We start from the raw sequence: 19,174 nt of genomic DNA, 5'->3' as shown, positions 1-19,174 counted from the left end.
GCTTTCAATATTATTAGATTATCTTATTTTATTGTAATTATTTATTTTGTAATGAATACAATTAAAATTTAAATAATAATTTTAAATTAAATATTTTTATAAAATTTTAAATTTTTTATTGTAAGCCTTTTTGTAATTATTATAAATAATTTTATAAAATTTAAAAATTGCTTAAAAGATGATGATGAATATTATAAAAATTTGTAGTGTACTTCTTACTAACCTATAATATATAATAAAAAATTTAAATTTTATAATTTTTTTATAGACTAGTATTATCAAACTAATTGAATTCGTCAATGAGTTATAGCTCAAATGACAGTCTCTCTATACTTAATTAAGAGGTTGCGGGTTCGAGTCTCCTATCTTTGATAAAAAAAAATTAATTTAATTTAGCATTGGCTCCATATACAAGGGTTGGTGTATCAAAATATAGAAAATCGAATTTTATGGATTCGATTTATGCAATTCGTTCATTTTGCACATAAATCGAATTTAATCACTTCGAATTATATGTATCCAGGTATATGCATGTTAAATCAAATTTAATAGGGTCGATTTACCGTGTACGAACTTATTTCCATGTTAAATCGAATCATGTTAATTCGATTTACCTTTATCTCTAATAATTCGAATTTGATCAATTCGATTTACTAATTCGATTTACTACTTATATGCCTAAATCTCAATTCGATTTATATAAAAATATGCTTTGGGACATGTACGAATTTTAATTTGAGGAATTCACGTAATATTCATCTCCCTTTGGTTTGTAGTGGTGTTTTACCCATAGTTATCAGGTCCGGTTTGGCCTTGGTCGGTTCGACCAAAAATTTGGTCAACTCGGTTATTTGATCAGAACGAACACTTGTTGAACCGGCTGCACATTGGGCCGGTCGAACCTAGTTTGTCATGACCTGCTGATCCGACCGGTTAATTTGATCCGGTTCGGGTCGTGTTTAATTTTTTTGTCCAATACCTAAAACGACGTCGTTTCAGAGCCCTCTCCCCCCTTCCCTTTCAATGAAACCCTATTGCCCAAATCTGAGACTGAGTGGAACCCCCCTAACCCAGCCAGCCTCGTCTCTGTGCTCTCTGCCTCTCTCCATCTCTCGAGCTCGGCACTCAGTACTCAGTAGTCCCTCACTCACTGGCTCACGGCCTCTCCCTTTACCTCGATAGTCGTCACTCTCTGTCTCTCACAGCATCACTTCGTCGCTCTTTCAGTCTCTCCCCTCGTCCCCTCACCTCGGTCGTCGTCGTTGTGCCGTGCCCCTGCGTTCTGTTCGTCGGCGGCAGAAGCAGACGGAACCAATCAAGCAGCAGCTGCTCCCTCGGGTGGTGGTCGTCGTCAATCTCATCTTGTGTCGCGCCAGTCGCGGTGTTCCGACCAGTCAATCAGGTGAGCTCCCTTCAAGTTCAAGTTTTCTACTCTGTTCTTTCACTAGAATTGTTGAATCTGGTGGTTGTTGGCTTGTTGCTGTTGTATTTGGTTTTAGAGTTATTGAACTGGGAGAATTTGAGTTAGAAACTTAGAATTGTTATTGAGTCTGGTTATTGTTGCTGTTGTATTTGATTTTAGAGTTGTTGAACTGAGAAAATTTGAGTTAGAATCTTAGAATTATTACTGAGTCTGGTTAATGTTGCTGTTGTATTTGGTTTTAGAGTTGTTGAAAAAAAAATTGAGTTAGAAACTTAGAATTGTTATTGAATCTGGTTAATGTTGTTGTTGTATTTGGTTTTAGAGTTGTTGAACTTGAGAAAATTTGAGTTAGAAACTTAGAATTGTTATTGAATCTGGTTAATGTTGCTGTTGTATTTGGTTTTAGAGTTGTTGAACACTTGAACTTGAACTTGAGAAAATTTGAGTTAGAATTGTTATTGAATCTGGTTAATCTTTAGAGTTTAGAGTTGTTGCTGAACCTGAGATAATCTTTTTGTTGCTGGATAAGTGGATAGCGTTTGAGTTGAATACTTTGCTGGATAACCGGAGATAAAGTTTTTGTTGCTGGATAATGTTTGAGACTTTGAGTTGAATACTTGCTGATTTTTTCTGTTGCTGGATAATGTTTGAGTTGAATACTTGAATTTTGTTGCTGGATAACGTTTGAATTGAATACTTTGGTGGTTGTTGCTGTGGTGCTTAAAAACTCACTTAGGTAAACAAATTGGTTGCTGAAAATCTTTTATTTCTTTTGCTAGAATTTTAAAAATGTCTTCATCTCAAACATCATGAGAAACACCACCATCTCAAGAATAAGCATCATCAGCAACTCCTAATCTTACCACTAAAAGAGTTTACAATAATAGAGGGAAGACTGACCTGTTTGGGGTCATTGTAAACAAATTGTGGAAAAATAAGAAAAAATCACTATGATGTGCATATATTGTGACAAATTAGTTATGTTTAAAAATTGATATTAGATTATTAATGTTTGTAAAGACTTGCATTTTAAATTTTATTTATATAATTTTATATTTTTTAATTATGACCGGGTTAACCGAGTAAAGCAATGATCTATCGGTTGAACCGGTGACCCAATCATATGACTGGGTTGATTACTGGTTCGGTTCTGATAACTATGGTTTTATCCAAAAAATGAGCCACAATAAGGAGAAAGGATCTAAACTAAAATAAAATTGATATATTAAAAAAAAGATCACGCTAATATTAAGTTATAAAAAATAAAGACAAAAACAGAAAAACTACGTAGTTTTTATTCCTCTCACTGTGTGAGTGCCTCATTCTCGCACAAAACACACTTCACAGTTCACACACAAGCAGAAGCGGCGGCAGCTCTGCTCACACATTCCGGCGCTGGCTCGTGGACTCGTGGTTTCTTGTTCGCCCAGATTCATTTGCTCGCCCCTGGTTCCTGTGCCGTCATCTTTTTTAATTTTCTGTAATAATAATTACTTGATTTAGGTTTTTAAATTTTAGATAAACATAATTGCTTGTTTTATTAATTAGATTCTAAATTTAGGATTTTAATTATGCAATAATAGTAACGTTCTTGTTGTTTCAGTTTGTATTTGCAGGTTATTTAGCTTGTATGATGGATTCAATTCATTTTCGCAGATATTCTAAACATTGTTATTGAATTCAATTACATACATGCTAATTTATTTCAAACATAAGAATTTCAGTCAAAATTTTATTCAATTTCTTCTCATGTGTAGTGTGAACTCCATTATTCGATTTGCAGATGCAAGATGAAAGTGAGGGTTGTTTGTAGGAAAATCTATGATTACATACGCTATGATCTCAAAGAGATTGCTTTCCCATCGTCTTTGCCTGACCCTCCTAACATTAAGAAGCGTCGCAAATTGACCTGGGACCAGCGTATTTGGGTAATTTTGTTTATATTACTGTTAGAAACTTTCAAGTGTATCATGGAATCAGGTATTCCAATGGTCTTAGCCATTGATTTCAAATATATATATTTTATGATTGAAACCACTGAAACACGGGATTCCGTGGTACACTTGTGGAAACCTTTTGCATTTATCTCAGTTCGGTACATTGTTTTTTAATCATGCAGTGGGCTCGTGACTTTTCCTTTTAGTTAATTTTATTAATGTTTTGAGTAGACAAAGATGCAATTTTGGAGGACCATACTATAGACTAGAGTTAATTGAACTGGTGAAACTTGGCCGTTGGTAACTTACTAGTTGTACTGTAACATTCAATCTTCAGGTTTTAAAGAGAGCTGCTAGACTTTATGCCGCAAGCTGGGTTCGCGACATTGGCCCTGATCTTCGGCCAGCACATTATAAGAAGGATGAAATGATCAAAGAACCCAATGACGAAAAGAAACCTGCTAAAGGAAGAGAGCCTTCAACACTGGAGGATCTTGGTACCATCTCTTTCTTTCCCAAGTTTATATTAACATCATTATCTTGTTTGGAATCTGATAGCTTTCCAAAACTAAGATTACAGTTACACACTAGTTTCTAGCTGGTGTAAATGTGTGCTTGAGTGAATTATTTATACTATATATATATTATCTCTTCTTGTAAATTAATGAGTTATGCAGAAAGGTAAACTACATAGAGCTTAGAAGCCTAATAATATACCAAGAGAGATTAGTTATAGTAATCAATGATGCTGCTGAGTGAGCCATCCCTTGCTTATTCATTCAGCATTAGAACTCTCTGCTCTTGCTATTTGTGCAAATTTGAAACTGCTGTTTTTGGTAGCTTTCTGCCATTGATTTGAACAATGAGTTTGAGAGGTGATTTTCACAAAACACATGGATCTTTTATTGGAAAACATTCAGCTGTAGCTGCCAGAGGTGGAATGGAGACTCTCAGACCTGCCTTGCAGCGCGTGTACATGACCAGAGCTTCTGCATACAGAGACGCTCTTAAAAGCTTCATAGTAGGTTACCAAGAAGGTGTTCAACAAGTAATGGAGAAGAAAGAAGATTCCAAAAGTCAAGAAGACGCTGATGTGCCCAAAAAATCAACTTGAAATTTCTTGTGTCAAGCAGCAGCAGCATCAACAACAACAAAGCCTGGTCGACTACATAGATCAAACCACGTCATTAATCCCTATCATGTATCGAGTCACAGTGAGTTTGTTTACGCATAGAATTTTTTGACCACCTCAAGTATAGTAAATTTCTTGTATCAAGCAATGCTATTTTTCACTCTTATTTAAACACAACTTTGCAGAAGTTGCCAACTTTATCTTGAACTAAAGGTTTTGATGTACATAAGTACATTGTACTGAACAGATATAATTGAGCATTCCAAAATAGTGAAATGCTTGATTGGACACTTATACCCTTCATATTCTACAGTACACTCCTACCAAAATACCCATTAAATCGTTGATGAATCTTGCTATCAGTTGTATACTCTGAGGTTGATTTTATAGATGTATTATTACATGAGTATTTTGATTATCCACTATATTAAAAATAATATAAATGATATTTAATTGGACAAATAGTGTAATATTTTTAAAATAATATGAATTCATAAGAAATTGATTTTAATGTATGTTTAGTTTTTTAGCTTTTTAGAGGCAAATCTAACCACACTTAAATGGGCTAATCTTTACCTCAATAATAAGGAGAAAGGATTTTAATGGAAAACTAAAATGATATTGATATATTTTTATTGATGGGATACTATGTACATAAAAAATTGATCATACTAATATTAAGTTATAGAAGAATTTCAATTCAATTTACTCAATACATTATGAAACAATTTATTGTGTAATAGTTGTATACTGTTTTTGGCGCATCCATGCCTTATATCTACGAATGTACCAAACAAATAATGTATAATATCCTATGAAGCATAACTACCAAAAAAAAAATATCCTGTGAAGCACTTAGACTTTGTTAAGTTATTGTGTCCATGTGTCTGATATGCGGATATATTTTGGATACGATATTTGTTGATATTCGTTCGACACGCGTACTTGCTATGTCTAACTATGTCTTAATAAATTTTTTTTTTCAGACACGTTTAGTTACATCTAAATACCATCACGTGTCAGCGTGTCTAATTTTATTCTTAAAATGTATTTTTAAAATAAATTTAAAATTAGTATATATTATTATTTATTAAAACAAAAAATATTTTAAATATTTTATATAATAAAAAAGGTAAAGTATATTTTTTGTCCCTAAAGTTTGACAAAAATTTCAAAAATACCCTAAGTTTTATTTTGTTTCAATTTTGTCCTAGAAGTTTTCTATTTGTATCAAATATACCCTCGACAGCTAATTTTTCAAAAAATTTAAGACCAATTCAACAACATTTTATAAGAACAACCCTCAACATAAACAAATCAAGCATAATTTTCATGCATTATTGTTAGATTGGTCTTAAATTTTTTGAAAATTTACCCGTCGAGGGTATATTTGATGCAAATCGAAAACTTCTCGGACAAAATTGAAATAAAATAAAACTTAGGGATATTTTTAAAACTTTTGCTAAACTTCAAGGACAAAAAGCATACTTTATCTAAATTAAAATAAGATATTAAAATAATTAAAAATTAATTTATGTTTTAATAACAATAAAATATCAAAATATCATTATGATTTATCTAAAAAATATTTTATATTTTATATATATGCATGTTTCCGTGTTTTATAAAATTTTAAAATTTGCGTATTAATATATCCCGTATCATATCGGGTCCATCTAATAAAATTAGCTATAAATTTGTAATACTTAATTTAAAATTAAAATGGTACTTAAAATTTTGGGAAAGTAATAATAAAATTGACCATTTCTTAGTCGTGCTAATGTCAACCATTGTCTCCGGGGCCCTCATCAAATATCTGTGACCCCAATTAACAGTTGTTGCCCGATTGATTATTATTATTTTCCTAAGAATTCAGAAATAAGATACAATAATTCAAGTATTCGTCATTTATAATTATTCTTTCAAATGATCAAATCTTCAGATCCGTCCATAATTATTTATGCCCTAAAACCTGTCATGTAAAATATACAAACGGTAAAAGACACCATTACATTTTATTACAATATATAAAAAAAGATTAAAATAATATTATAATAAGTTAATGATATGTCATGTCAATATTCAATACTAACGAGATAGGAAAGAGCATATATGTAAGTATCATGCTCATAATTAATTTATCATGGATCATTCACTCAAATAAATATTTCAACAATAATTTAATATAATCTCAATATAATTTTCTTCCAACAACAACATAATAATAACTAAAAAAAAGTTAAAACAATAATAATAGTACATATATATTTTACTTTCGATTAACTCGCTTAATAAAAAGAAAGTAAAAACTCTTAATATAGTTTCATATTACTCATAAATATCACTTGAATGATACTATTATAATATTTATTAATATAATTGAATATATTAATTTTTTAATCATTAAGTTATTTTTAACAACTCCAACTAATATCTCCACAAGATTCTAGCATAGCAAGTTAGTAACTTATTTTACTGCTTTATAAACATGCCAACATAATGACATAATTATGATAAATTCTAACTACAAACTTTGATTATCCTTTTTGCAATTTTACCAATTTTAACTTGTTAAACTTGATACAATTTCTATAATTTTTTTATTCTTATTAATATTGATAAATTTAATCTGACCTTTTCTTAGACACTTCAATATAAATTATCATCTTAAAAATTTTATAATCTTTTAGCAACTTAGTTATTGGTAATTGATAGACTTAGTTTAAGTTCTAGCAATCTATTTACATAACTATTTTTATAATGTAATAGAAATTAATATTTATATAATTAACTGACCATCAATCTCTTAATTTCTCACATTAAATTATTTAATTATATATAAAAGAATATCATGAAAAATGTTAATTTATATCAAGATTTTAAATTCTAATATATTTGATGTCTTATTTTTGTTTTTATTTCATACATTTTAGTTTATAGTCAATTTCATATCATTATATTGCAACTAACTATTTGGAAAACAAATTTTATAATTCTATTAGTTTTTATAAAATTGATTTCCGTGTATAGTCATATAAGGAATTAATAGTCTCGAATAATTCGAATAGATAATATATCATTCTAATTTGTCCATAGAACCACCTTGCCATATCTGGTTATATATGGAAGTAATAATCATAATATCATTTTAATAAGCAATATATCATACTCATTTTTAAAAGATTTTTTATAATGAAGTTTGAATACTAATTATATTTATGGGTGTAAAGACTAAAAACATCGTATAAAAACCGAAAATTTCTTATATGTTCATAAATGAATTAAGTTAAAAAAAAGGTAAAGTATATTTTTTGTCTTTGAAATTTGACAAAAGTTTCAAAAATACTCTTAAATTTTATTTTGTTTCAATTTTGTCATAGAAGTTTTTGATTTGCATCAAATATATTCTTAATGGCTAATTTTTCAAAAAATTTAAGACTAATTCAACAACAATTTCACAAGAACAACCTTTAACACAAGCAAATCAAGCATAATTTTCATGTATTATTATTAGATTGGTCTTAATTTTTTTGAAAATTTAGCCGGTAGGAGTATATTTGATGCAAATTCGAAAACTTTTGGGACAAAATTGAAACAAAATAAAATTTAAGGGTATTTTTAAAATTTTTGTCAAACTTTAGAGACAAAAAATATATTTTTTTTAACCAAAAATAAGAAACTCGAACCCGCAACCTCTTAATTGAGTATGGAAAAACTATACCATTTGAGCTATTACTCATTGTCAACAAAAATATATACTTTACCCTTAAAAAAAGATAAATTTCATTTTTAATTGTCATCATTTGAGTTTTTTTATACTAAAAATGCTATGGAATTTGAGCAAGATTACATTTATTAATATATTTTTTAAAATTGGACTAAATAAATTTTATAAATAATAAATGAATTTTATTTATAGAAAATAAATAAAATTTTAAAATTGGACTAAATAATTTTATAGAAACACTTGACTTAGTTGACTAGACATTTTTAAATTTTTTTATTTTTTACCACAAGATTACACTTTTTAATTTGTATATGGAAGCCTGGCTGGTGTTGCACCCGGTTATGAGAAGGAAGGGGGCTGCACATTGGTGTGGTGTCCGGTGCTCGAGGAAATCGGACTGTGCGACATCCTAATTGCAACACGGACGGTCCGTTTTGTTGCATGCTGAACACGCGTCATGCAAAGCTCACTCCCCAAACGGTGTCCTGAATACCAATTTGGAGGATGCAATAAGGACTCTCACCATCCGAGTTATCACTTTTAGCATTCACTCTCAACCTCAAAATTTTATTATTCTTCTTCATTCCTCTGCTGCTAGTGGGTGTGCATGGTGGAAAAAAAAAAGAAAATGTCAAAGAAACATAAAATTAAAGATGTTGATCGTCCTAAACTTCATATTATGCACTATCTCAGTCATTCTGATTATGTAAGTTTGTTTAAATTTTTTTTAATTTTTATAATTATAATTATTATTATTAGAAATTTAGTTGTTCTTATTGTTGTTAGGATCTAAACTTAGAAATATACATAGAATGGTTAGGACTATTCTTCAACATTTTTATTTTTTTTGAAATTTTTTTACTATTTTTTTTAATAAAAGTTATTATTGTTAGGGTGTTAATTATTATTGTTGTTGTTAGACATTAAATCTGAAAATGTAAATACAATGATGTTATATTTATGTAAAACAAACAAACGCAATATTTTTTTTAAATTTGTTTAATATTTTTTATTATAATTATTAGTGTTAAAAAGTGGTGGCTTAGTAATATTTAGAACATAAGTTATAAAATCTAAACGAAAATATTATTAATTTTTTTATACAAAGTTTTTTTTTGAAATATTTTTAAAATTTTTGGTTATAATTGTTAGGAAATTAAATATTATTATGGCTGTGAGTAATTGAATTTAGGAATAAAAACTAAATGGTTAGTATTACTTTCTAAAAGAACGTTAGTTTATTTTTGTTAATTATAATTATCATTGTTAGGAAGTTAATTATTATTGTTATTAGAAAATGATTTTAGGAAGATAATAAAAATGATTATTAGTATTTTTTTAAAATTTAGAAATATGTGTTTAATTTTACTTAAGTAATAGTTAATGGATAATTAATATTACAACTTATAATGTTATATATTAGAAAAACGTTTTTCTACCGCAAATAAATAAATAAACAACATCTCTAATTTACTAATTTTTTTGAGAATTGATTAGGAATGTATGTATTAGTTAATGTTATTAATAGTTAGTTTTGAAAAATGTTAAGGATTAATAATTCATTTTAGGAGTTATAATTATTTGTTTTAGTCGGATTTAGTCAAATAATTAATGACAGTTGTGTGGTTTTAAGTAATATGTGTTGTTGAATTAGTTGTACAATTTTGTTAATAAGTTGCTGTAGTTAAAAAATTTTTGCCTTTTAGTAGTAAGTTAGTAATAGTTAATGAGTTGACTAATAATTTGTTATTTTTTTTTTGTAGAAATTAAGAATGTTGACATGTGACCATCCAATTCCTTCGGATCGGTACAACGATAGGGTGGAGGAGCACTTACAAGTTACTGGGTTTTATTATGCATTTCAGATCGGTGTAGTACAATATCAGAAGGCACTGGTCAATACTCTAATCGAACGGTGGCACCCAGATACACATACGTTTTACCTTCCCATTGGTGAATGTGCCGTGACACTTGAAGATATGGCTCTAATTCTTGATCTTCCGACGGATGGTCTTCCTGTCACAGGGATGACAATGAGTAGCTTCGAAGCCTTGAAGGCGGAGTGTTTGCATCAATTTGGAGTTGCACCACGTAAGTCGAACTGTAGAGGATGCTGCATAAAACTGACCTGGCTGCGGGATCTGAAAGAAAATTTTCAGTTGACTGATGAAATAAGCATACAGAGGTATGTGAAGTGCCATATTATGTTGCTGATCGGGACGATCTTGTTTGGGGATAAATCTGGGGCACGTGTGCACTGGAAGTATCTATTATTGCTTCGTGATTTTTCCAATATTTGACAGTATAATTGGGGATCGGCATGCCTAGCACACCTCTACAGGGGGTTATGCAGGGCATCTCGTTTTAACTGTAAGGAATTAGATGGTCCACTAATACTCCTGCTCGGTTGGGCTTGGATCCGACTGCCATATCTATCGCTGCTTCCCAGGGAACCCCGCAGTTTTCCGCTAGCAAACAGGTAATATTATGTTACAATGTACCCGTATCTTGAAGTTTAAGATTCAGTTGAGCTAATTGAACATATCATATTAGGTGGCGTAACTGGGAGCGTGGTGACCGACGATATAGATATCTGAATCTAGCTCACTTTAGGAAGGCCTTTGATGAACTTTAGGAAGGCCATGTGTGTTTTAATTAAAGAAGTATTAGTTTTGGATTTGGGGTGCTGGACAAAATTATGAAGCATTTTTATTGTTATTGGTATTGTGGATTGTAATCATGAGTTTCCTTTATTTTTTCCAGTTTATGTGGGTTGCTTATGCTGTGGATCGCGTGGATTCGAACATAATACCTGCTGAAATCTACATGCAGTCGGTTGTGTGGAGCGCTACAGTTCCGTTGGTGTCATTTGAATGTATCGAGTGGCATGCTACCGATAGGTATAAGCGACAGTTTAGTTTCGTTCAGGGAGTACCTTATCAGGAGCGGAATCTGGACAAGGCGCATGGAGAATTCCTGACTGGTCCTAAGAATCTTAACTGGGCCACGACACCGAGTCATTCAATTTGGGGATGCATTGGACAAATAGGTATAACTACGTTCTTTCTGAGCTTCCCATGCCTTCACAGCATCCATTGGAAACTTACATGTACTGGTACCAGTCAAAATTTGGAGACCACTTGAACTTGTCAAATCTTGTGGGTGAAGACAATGATGAGGGTAATCAGGATATGGATGAGGGTAACCAGGATATGGATGAGGGTAATGAGGATATGGATGAGGATAGTCAGGATGCGGATGATGACAATGAGGAACAGGAGCCACAATCGCCGCCACAAGCCACTCCAAATCTGCTTCCACAAGAACAACCTCAGTTCTCAAGCCAGTATGTACCTCAGACACAGTTCACACCATCATTTCCAACACATCAACAATATTGGGGTATGTCACAGTTTGAACCAGGAGAAGGAGGTTTGTTTAGCCAATTGCTTGGGTTCATGGCTGCAGATGCAGGACAATCACAATATGGCAATCAGCCTGAGTTCATGGCAGGTAGGTATTCGTTAGATGCGAGGCTTCCGTGCCATACCTCATCCGTTGCTTCTGGAGGGTTCGTATCTGTTGACTCTAGTAGAAGTGAAGGTGGACGCGGAGTTCTTAATAGTCAAAATCCTAACCGTGTTTCCATGGGACCTCTTGAAGAAGTTGCTAACACACTCGAGCGAGAGACCAATGCGTATCTAGTGGATGACCCGGATGACGAGGACGATGATGAGGAGGATGAAATAAAGGAGTTCAATGAGGATGAGAAATCCCGTAATGATGGTATTATGTTGTGTATTTTGCCTTACATGTTAGATTAGTTATTCATTTTGTGTTCATGAATGGTATCTCTGTGTGGTTTGACTAAATGATATGTGGTATCTATGTCGGTTTGATTACCTAATGTGCTATATTTAATTGTTTTTATTAAATTGTATACAGGTCAGGCACACACTCTGAATGACAAAGGCAAAGGTTACAATCTGAAAATTGATCCGCCACGTCGTAGCGCTAATCGCTACACTCCATCTGTGTTCAAAAAGACCGCAAAAAATGCAAGAAGTTTGTGAAGGATGTAAAGTGGACAATGAGAAAGTAGTTGCGGTGTGATAAACTTATTTATGTATTAATGATGTTGACTATGTTTAGAGTACTTTGTATGTGTTGGACATTATATATTAATGACCTGGACTATGGTAACATTACTTTGTATGTTAGTATTTATGTATTAATGAACTTATTTATGTATTAACCAGCTGGACTATGCCTTAATTGATGTCATACTATATAATGCTACAGATGGAGAATAATACTGGATTGTCATAGTTTATAACGCTACATGGACCATGTCATGTTAAATCAATATGAGAATTCATGTCATATTATACAATGTTACATATATCATACGTTATTAACTCAAATGGACAACTCATGCCATATCTATATAATGCCACATATATAATATCATCTTAGAATGTGAATCTACTAACACTCTCTGTCGGCATTTGCACCAGCTGACTGACGGCATCTGCTACGGCTGTGTCCCTCAGCTCCACATAGCCTACATCGCCTAGGTCGACGTAACATTCGCGTGTCCATCTCATTCAAGAAGCGCGTCATTCTGGGGCGACCTTTTCGTGACACGTCTCAGGAACGGATTCGGGATGAATCGAGGCCCGTTGTAAGTAGGCCATGTAGTGAGGTTACCTAGTGGCCTAAACCTTGTTCGGTACACCCACCGAACTTGGTCCATCTTATACACATCATGCACATACACTTGCCAATCCAGTCGCTGGTTGGCACAACATGCAAACACATGTTGACAGGGGATCCGGTCCACGTGAAACTCACTACAGTCACATCGAAGACCACGTAGGTCGATTTCAAACTCCAGTTCACTTGGCATCTCCCGCACCTCAAAGACCTCATTCTGTCAGTCAAAGCAACTAACCTGAATGTTTTCTAATGCAAGTTGGTTTGCATGCAACTTCAAGGTCACGACATCAGAAAACACATGGCCAGCATTAATCCGGGCTTCCGCCTCCGCTCTTTTTTGGGTGAACAACTCGTTAAGCCTGTAGAATATTGCCTTCACAAGGGCAGTCACAGGGAGATTGCATGCACCCTTCAATACTGAATTGATGCATTCCACTAGATTCGTCGTCATATGACCCCATCGATATCCACCATCAAACGCTAACGTGTATTGTTCGCGGGGGATTCGGTTTAACCAGTTAGTATAGGCCTCGCCCCGTTCTCATAAACGCTGGTAATGCACTTTGTACTCTCGCACCGTCCTCGAATATCTTGCAGGATTAAAAGAAACCAATGAAAAAAAAGAGGTCAACACACTTATTGAAGGTAACTCTGTTACTAAATTAATTAGCTTTACTGAGAGTTACCTATATTGACGACCAGTTTCTGCAAGTACGGCGCCTTGAATTTTCTCAGAAAATTCGACACTATATGCCTGATGCAAAACATATGAAATGCTCTAGGAGGTGACCCAGCCCCGTTACTCTTTTCCACAGCTGCATTTATGGATTCATGACGGTCGGATATCAGTCTTACACCATCCCGAGTGACAAAATGCTGACGAAGGTTACAAAAAAAAAGTGCCACGCATTAGAAGTCTCTCCCTCCACAATAGCAAACGCAATTGGGACGATTTTGTTGTTGCCATCCTGTGACACTGCCACTAGTAGACAACCCTTGTACTTTCCGTACAAGTGAGTCCCATCCACCTGGACAACTGGCTTACAATGTCTAAATGCTCTAATGCAGGGGTAATAACTCCAAAAGACACGATGCAATACCCAAATATCAGTCACCAAGTCATCGCCCTGATATACAGGCATAGTCTCAAAATGAACAACAGCTGATGGCTCCTTATGACACATGGCCTCAAACCATATAGGCAAGGCTTCGTACGATACTTCCCAGCCTCCAAATATTTTTTCTACTGCCTTTTGCTTAGCCAACCATGCTTTCCGATAACAAACGGTGTAGTTGAACTTCGATTGCACCTCTGCTATAACCGATTTTACCTTTAAGACGGGGTCAGCCTCAACCAACGACTTAATTGCTTCTGCAATTGTGGTCGAATCCGGTTTCGAATGATCCTGAGAAATTGTGGCTCTGGTACATGTGTGACTGTCATTATACATTCTTATAACCCAACAGTACTTCCGGCTGCTCATGCTAACCCGGATAAGCCAATCACACCCTGATCCATACTGTGTACACTTCGCATAAAATGTCAATGGCTCAGACTCATACACCCGGTAGTCTACGTTTCTTCGTATAGTATACTCTTTTATCGCCTTTATAACAGCTTTCCTAAAACTGAATTCCATCCCAACGGCAAATTCACCATCTGTGACAAAAGAAATTTCTGCCACCGGGACAGCCATACAAAAATTTTTTATGACACAAATATTTAAACATCGAAAATAAAACTAAATCAATTTTTACTGCATCAATTATGATAAAAATCCACACTATTCATATTTAACTAATTTACTAATTTACTAAAAAATACTTATTTATATTCAAGTAATTTACTAACAGATACTAATTTTAACGTAACTAATTTACTAGTTTACTATTTTATACTAATAAATACTAATTTACATTATTCTAATAATTTACTAATTTACTAATAGATACTAATTTATATTTACTTAATTTACTAAATTAATTCATAAATACTAATGGATATTTAACTAATTTACAAATTTACCAATAAATTCTAATTTATATTCAACTAATTCAATAACTCCCTAAAAAATTTACTATCTTAAACTTAAATACACAAACAGGTAAACAAAAATAAATACTAATCGAGTATATTTTCACACTTCACTTAGCTAGTTGGTCCAACTATCACGATAAATTATTAAAAAATTCTAATCCTTTTTATAAATACGAAGAATTACGTACCTGCACTGATATAATCCAGAAACTCCGGAACATGCATGACCTCCAAATCCAAAACTCGCATGAATAATGGCTCCTCAAACGGCACTTCGTTTGCCAGTGCATTTGCCACATCTGACACATTCGGAGCCATAGGTCTGTCACCTTGATCTTCATCTCCATCTGGACCAACAACTTCGTAGTTGCTTTCGAACTCTTCTTCACTGTCACTATTGTAATCTTCCCGTAGAATATTCCGGTCGGTCTCAGATTGCTCAAACTCAACATACAACTTGATGAACGCGAGTTGACTCCGATTTTCAATATACATTGAAAACATCTCTTACATGCTCGCTTCGTCCGTTACATATTTGGTTTGAAACTGGACGAATCCACCAAACACTTGTATAGGATATCTATATAGAATACAAGATATTCTTCTTGCCCTCTCAGAATGAATCTTTTCACAGATCACACCTTTGAGCTCTTCAAATGAGATTGTGAAAGAAATCACAATATCTAACAGATTTTTACAAATAAATGTTACTCCTTCAGATGTTTGTAACAAAATCTGACCAAAATAATACACATTCAATAACACTCTGTCACTCATTTCTCTCAATCACATAAATAAGATCATAACCTTGAGTACTAGATTTTTAGCTATCATGCCAAGCAAGTAAGAAACAGAGAAACAAGAAACCAGAGGAAAGAACCGTTGAAGAAGGAGAAGAAGATGCGAGTTGCTCTGATCTAGCATTCACACACTTTTATTTAAAGTCACAAACAACTCGGACCCTACAATTAGGTTTAGTGAATTCAAAAAAATTTATAAAATACTAAAATCGCACCCTCCGATTTCATAAGCCAACTCATAAAAAAAAATACACACTACTAACAACTCGGAGGGTACGATTTGCACCTTCCGGAAATCCAAAATTTCATCATCTCCAAATCGGATCTACCGATTTGTTTAGCCAAATATGAAACTCAAACAAATCGCACGGTTCGAGTTCTAGGACCTGACAATAATAAAAAAGCTGCCCCACATATTTGTTTGAAACCCCATGACTCCATATTCGTGGAAGACACGCACAAGGCCTCCATATCAAAAAAATTGAGTCAAGATATAGCATACACATAATAATAACAATAATAATATGGCCTTTTAGCAGGAAAAATGTCATTTAATTATTATGTGATTTATGTCTATGTGTATTGATCTCATCAACATTTGTATATATGTAATTATGTATATCAGCTGCATTATGAATGGTAATGCATTGAGTGCAGCTAGTACTCAGATAGCAAAGATGTGCCTCACCTTTAGCCTTTGTTTAGTTGTAAAGAGAAATTGAGAAGAAAGTAAATAAAAAGAAAACATTGTAAAGAGAAAATTTTGCTTATATTTTTTGAATTAATAGTAAAAAAAAATAGAATATATTCATATGCTTCGTATAAATAAATTTGTTACAAAAACGTGTTATTTCTATTTTAAACATAGTTGTATATTTCGGTCAAAATAATCTTTTTATAAAACAAATTGAAGTAAAGGGATAAAAAAAATCTGATTTTTTTTTCACAAATAAATTGATTTATATGTTTTTTTTTTTACTTGAATGTCGGAATATTTTTTGTACTCAAAACCGAGAAAGTTTTTAGATGCTCCTGAAGCAGGTATTTTCAAATATATTCAAAGATACTAAAAAAATTTGACATCCACCGTAAGGCCTAAAATTTAACATCGATATTTTTTTCCTTTCTCTTTAAGAGATAGATAAAGATCCGAATTCATATTGCTGAATTATTAGTCATCCTAGCTGAGATTCAAGCTAATAATGAGCGCATGGTAGCACAGTTCGCTCAGCTTCAACACGAAAAAAGAAAGCATTGAATTTTGAACGATGTGGCTCACATTGATCCTCAAACACATGTTTTTAAATCCTTACATGATGATCTTGTCATTGTTGCTCTCCCCATAACATTTGATGTTGGACTTTTATCTGTTGACATTATGGTTGTTCCTTTACCTACCAATTTTGTTTGTCGACCACTCTTTAGCCATATACAACGATTTTGGGGATCCAAACATTCATATAACTAAATTTAGGTCTATAATGATTAGAAAATAAGGAATTCAGTAATCTTGAAGAACAAGAGTTATGAACAATTGCAGTCAGTGAAATGATGTAGAATTGAATGAAAATATCACGAAAGAACTTTAAGAGAGTAGAAACAATGAAAAAATTATTTTAGAATTTGAATTCAGCATAACCTTCAACTAAGGATATATACTTGTGCTTGGTCCTTGGTTGAAGGTTATGCTGATTTTCTTTATAATTTTGATAACTAACTTTTGTCACACTTTCACCCATAGTTATCAGAACGGAATTGGTAATTGACTCGGTCATACGATTGGTTTACTGGGTCATTCGTTCTACTAGTGAGTTTCTGATTTATCTGGTTGATCCGGTCATAATTAAATAAAAATATAAAATTATAAAAATAAAATTAAAATTAAAAGTTAAATGCATATTTTTAAAAATATATTAATAACAATTAAATTTGAATTTTTAGATATAATTTATATTGTCAAAAAGGATAATAAATTAGTCACGAGTACAAAATATTTTCTCAATTTAAATGAATAAGAAAAAAAATAACAGAATTAATATCAATATATTTATATATCAATATATATTTGTTTGGTATCCATGTGAATCCATGCTTAAAAGAAAAAAAAATAAAAATTAATCCATGTTTTGTTATATATATATTTTTTGTGACCTGAAATCTAACTTGGACTTGGTGTAAGGTCTAAGCGAGGATAGCAAGCACTACCAAAAATTCTCAAGGTTTGATAATAAGGTTTGTTATTGAAGATATATTTAAAGGGAATTTATTTCCTAAAATAGGGGATAGAATGTGATTGATAAGATAAGTAGAGGTGAGCACAGCCTCATCCCAAAAGATCAAGACATTAAAGCTGTTGAAAGCATAGCCAAACTCATTTCAATGAGATGTTTATGCTTTCTCTCAGCAGTACCATTTTGTTCAGATATATTGGGACACAAAAGTCTATGCGTGATGCCATGTTGAATAAGGAAAGCTGAAAACTATTTTGAGTTATACTCACCTCCATTATCGTATTGAAGTTCCTTAATCTTGTGATTGGTGAGGTTTTTCATGTAAATCTTTAATTGTTTAAAAGCTTTAAATACCTGTAATTTATTTAAAAGCAGAAAAATGAATGTATACCTAGAGAAAGCATCAATAAATGTCGCATAATATCTAAAATCCAAATGAGATACAACTTGGGCTGCCCCAAACATAAGAAAAAACCAATTGTAAGGGTGAATTGTAAGTACAAGAAGGAAAAGGTAATTTGTGCATCTTAAAGGAAACACTCAACAAGTTTTTGGTGATTTGTGGACAATGAATTATTTGTAGTTGTTTAAAAAAATCGATTCGAGTCAAAAGAAGATAAAAAGGAAGAGTCGGTATGAGAAATTGGCAAACCTGTTCCATTACCAATTTGAACCTGGTCAGGGCCAATGTACTCTAAGCAAGAAATCATAGAAGATATATCTGAGGTGACATGATGCGATGCACCAGTGTCTGGATACCATGAAGGATCTGCCACAGAAGCTAGAACTGTCATGAGTACAGTAGAATTATGGAACAAAGGATTTAGTGGTGGTGGTGGTGTAGAATTAGTTGTGTGAAATTATTGATTTGTAATGGATGGAGTGAATGGTATAAAATTATTTGGAGTGACACATTGAGTCTGAGAAGGAGGAGGTATTTTTTGGTTGAATCTATTGAAGCAATGCCATGCAATATGGTCGAAATGGCCACAAACTTGACACTGAAGTCGGGTAGAATTGCCAAAGAAATGTCCTCCTCTAGAAAATCTACCACCTCGTCCTCTTCTTCCACCTACTCCTCTTCCAGAATTTGAGAAAGAAGGAAAAGAACTTTGAGTTAAGATGGATTAGATCATAAATTGCTTAGGCTTTTGAAACTTATCAATC

General features: G+C 32.7%; 2 protein-coding genes across 2 annotated transcripts; one reads left to right on the top strand and one right to left on the bottom strand.

Annotated features, from left to right (window-relative positions):
* Window positions 1-989: 989 nt before the first annotated feature.
* On the top strand, window positions 990-4,843 carry LOC112710288 (uncharacterized). Its single transcript, XM_025762447.3, has 4 exons — window positions 990-1,402; window positions 3,207-3,351; window positions 3,698-3,857; window positions 4,281-4,843. The coding sequence occupies exons 2-4, from the start codon at window positions 3,214-3,216 to the stop codon at window positions 4,472-4,474; spliced, it is 492 nt and encodes a 163-aa protein (XP_025618232.1). The 5' UTR covers window positions 990-1,402; window positions 3,207-3,213; the 3' UTR covers window positions 4,475-4,843.
* Window positions 4,844-13,448: 8,605 nt separating this feature from the next.
* LOC112708833 (uncharacterized) lies at window positions 13,449-15,294 on the bottom strand. The gene is made up of 5 exons (XM_025760763.1): window positions 15,165-15,294; window positions 14,225-14,616; window positions 13,868-14,065; window positions 13,625-13,814; window positions 13,449-13,528 (listed from the first exon to the last, which is right to left on the bottom strand). The coding sequence occupies exons 1-5, from the start codon at window positions 15,292-15,294 to the stop codon at window positions 13,449-13,451; spliced, it is 990 nt and encodes a 329-aa protein (XP_025616548.1).
* Between the last annotated feature and the right edge of the window lie 3,880 nt (window positions 15,295-19,174).

This window comes from Arachis hypogaea, chromosome 9, assembly GCF_003086295.3.
Source record: "Arachis hypogaea cultivar Tifrunner chromosome 9, arahy.Tifrunner.gnm2.J5K5, whole genome shotgun sequence".
NCBI lineage: Eukaryota > Viridiplantae > Streptophyta > Magnoliopsida > Fabales > Fabaceae > Arachis > Arachis hypogaea.
This window is presented reverse-complemented; position numbering and strand designations above follow the sequence as displayed.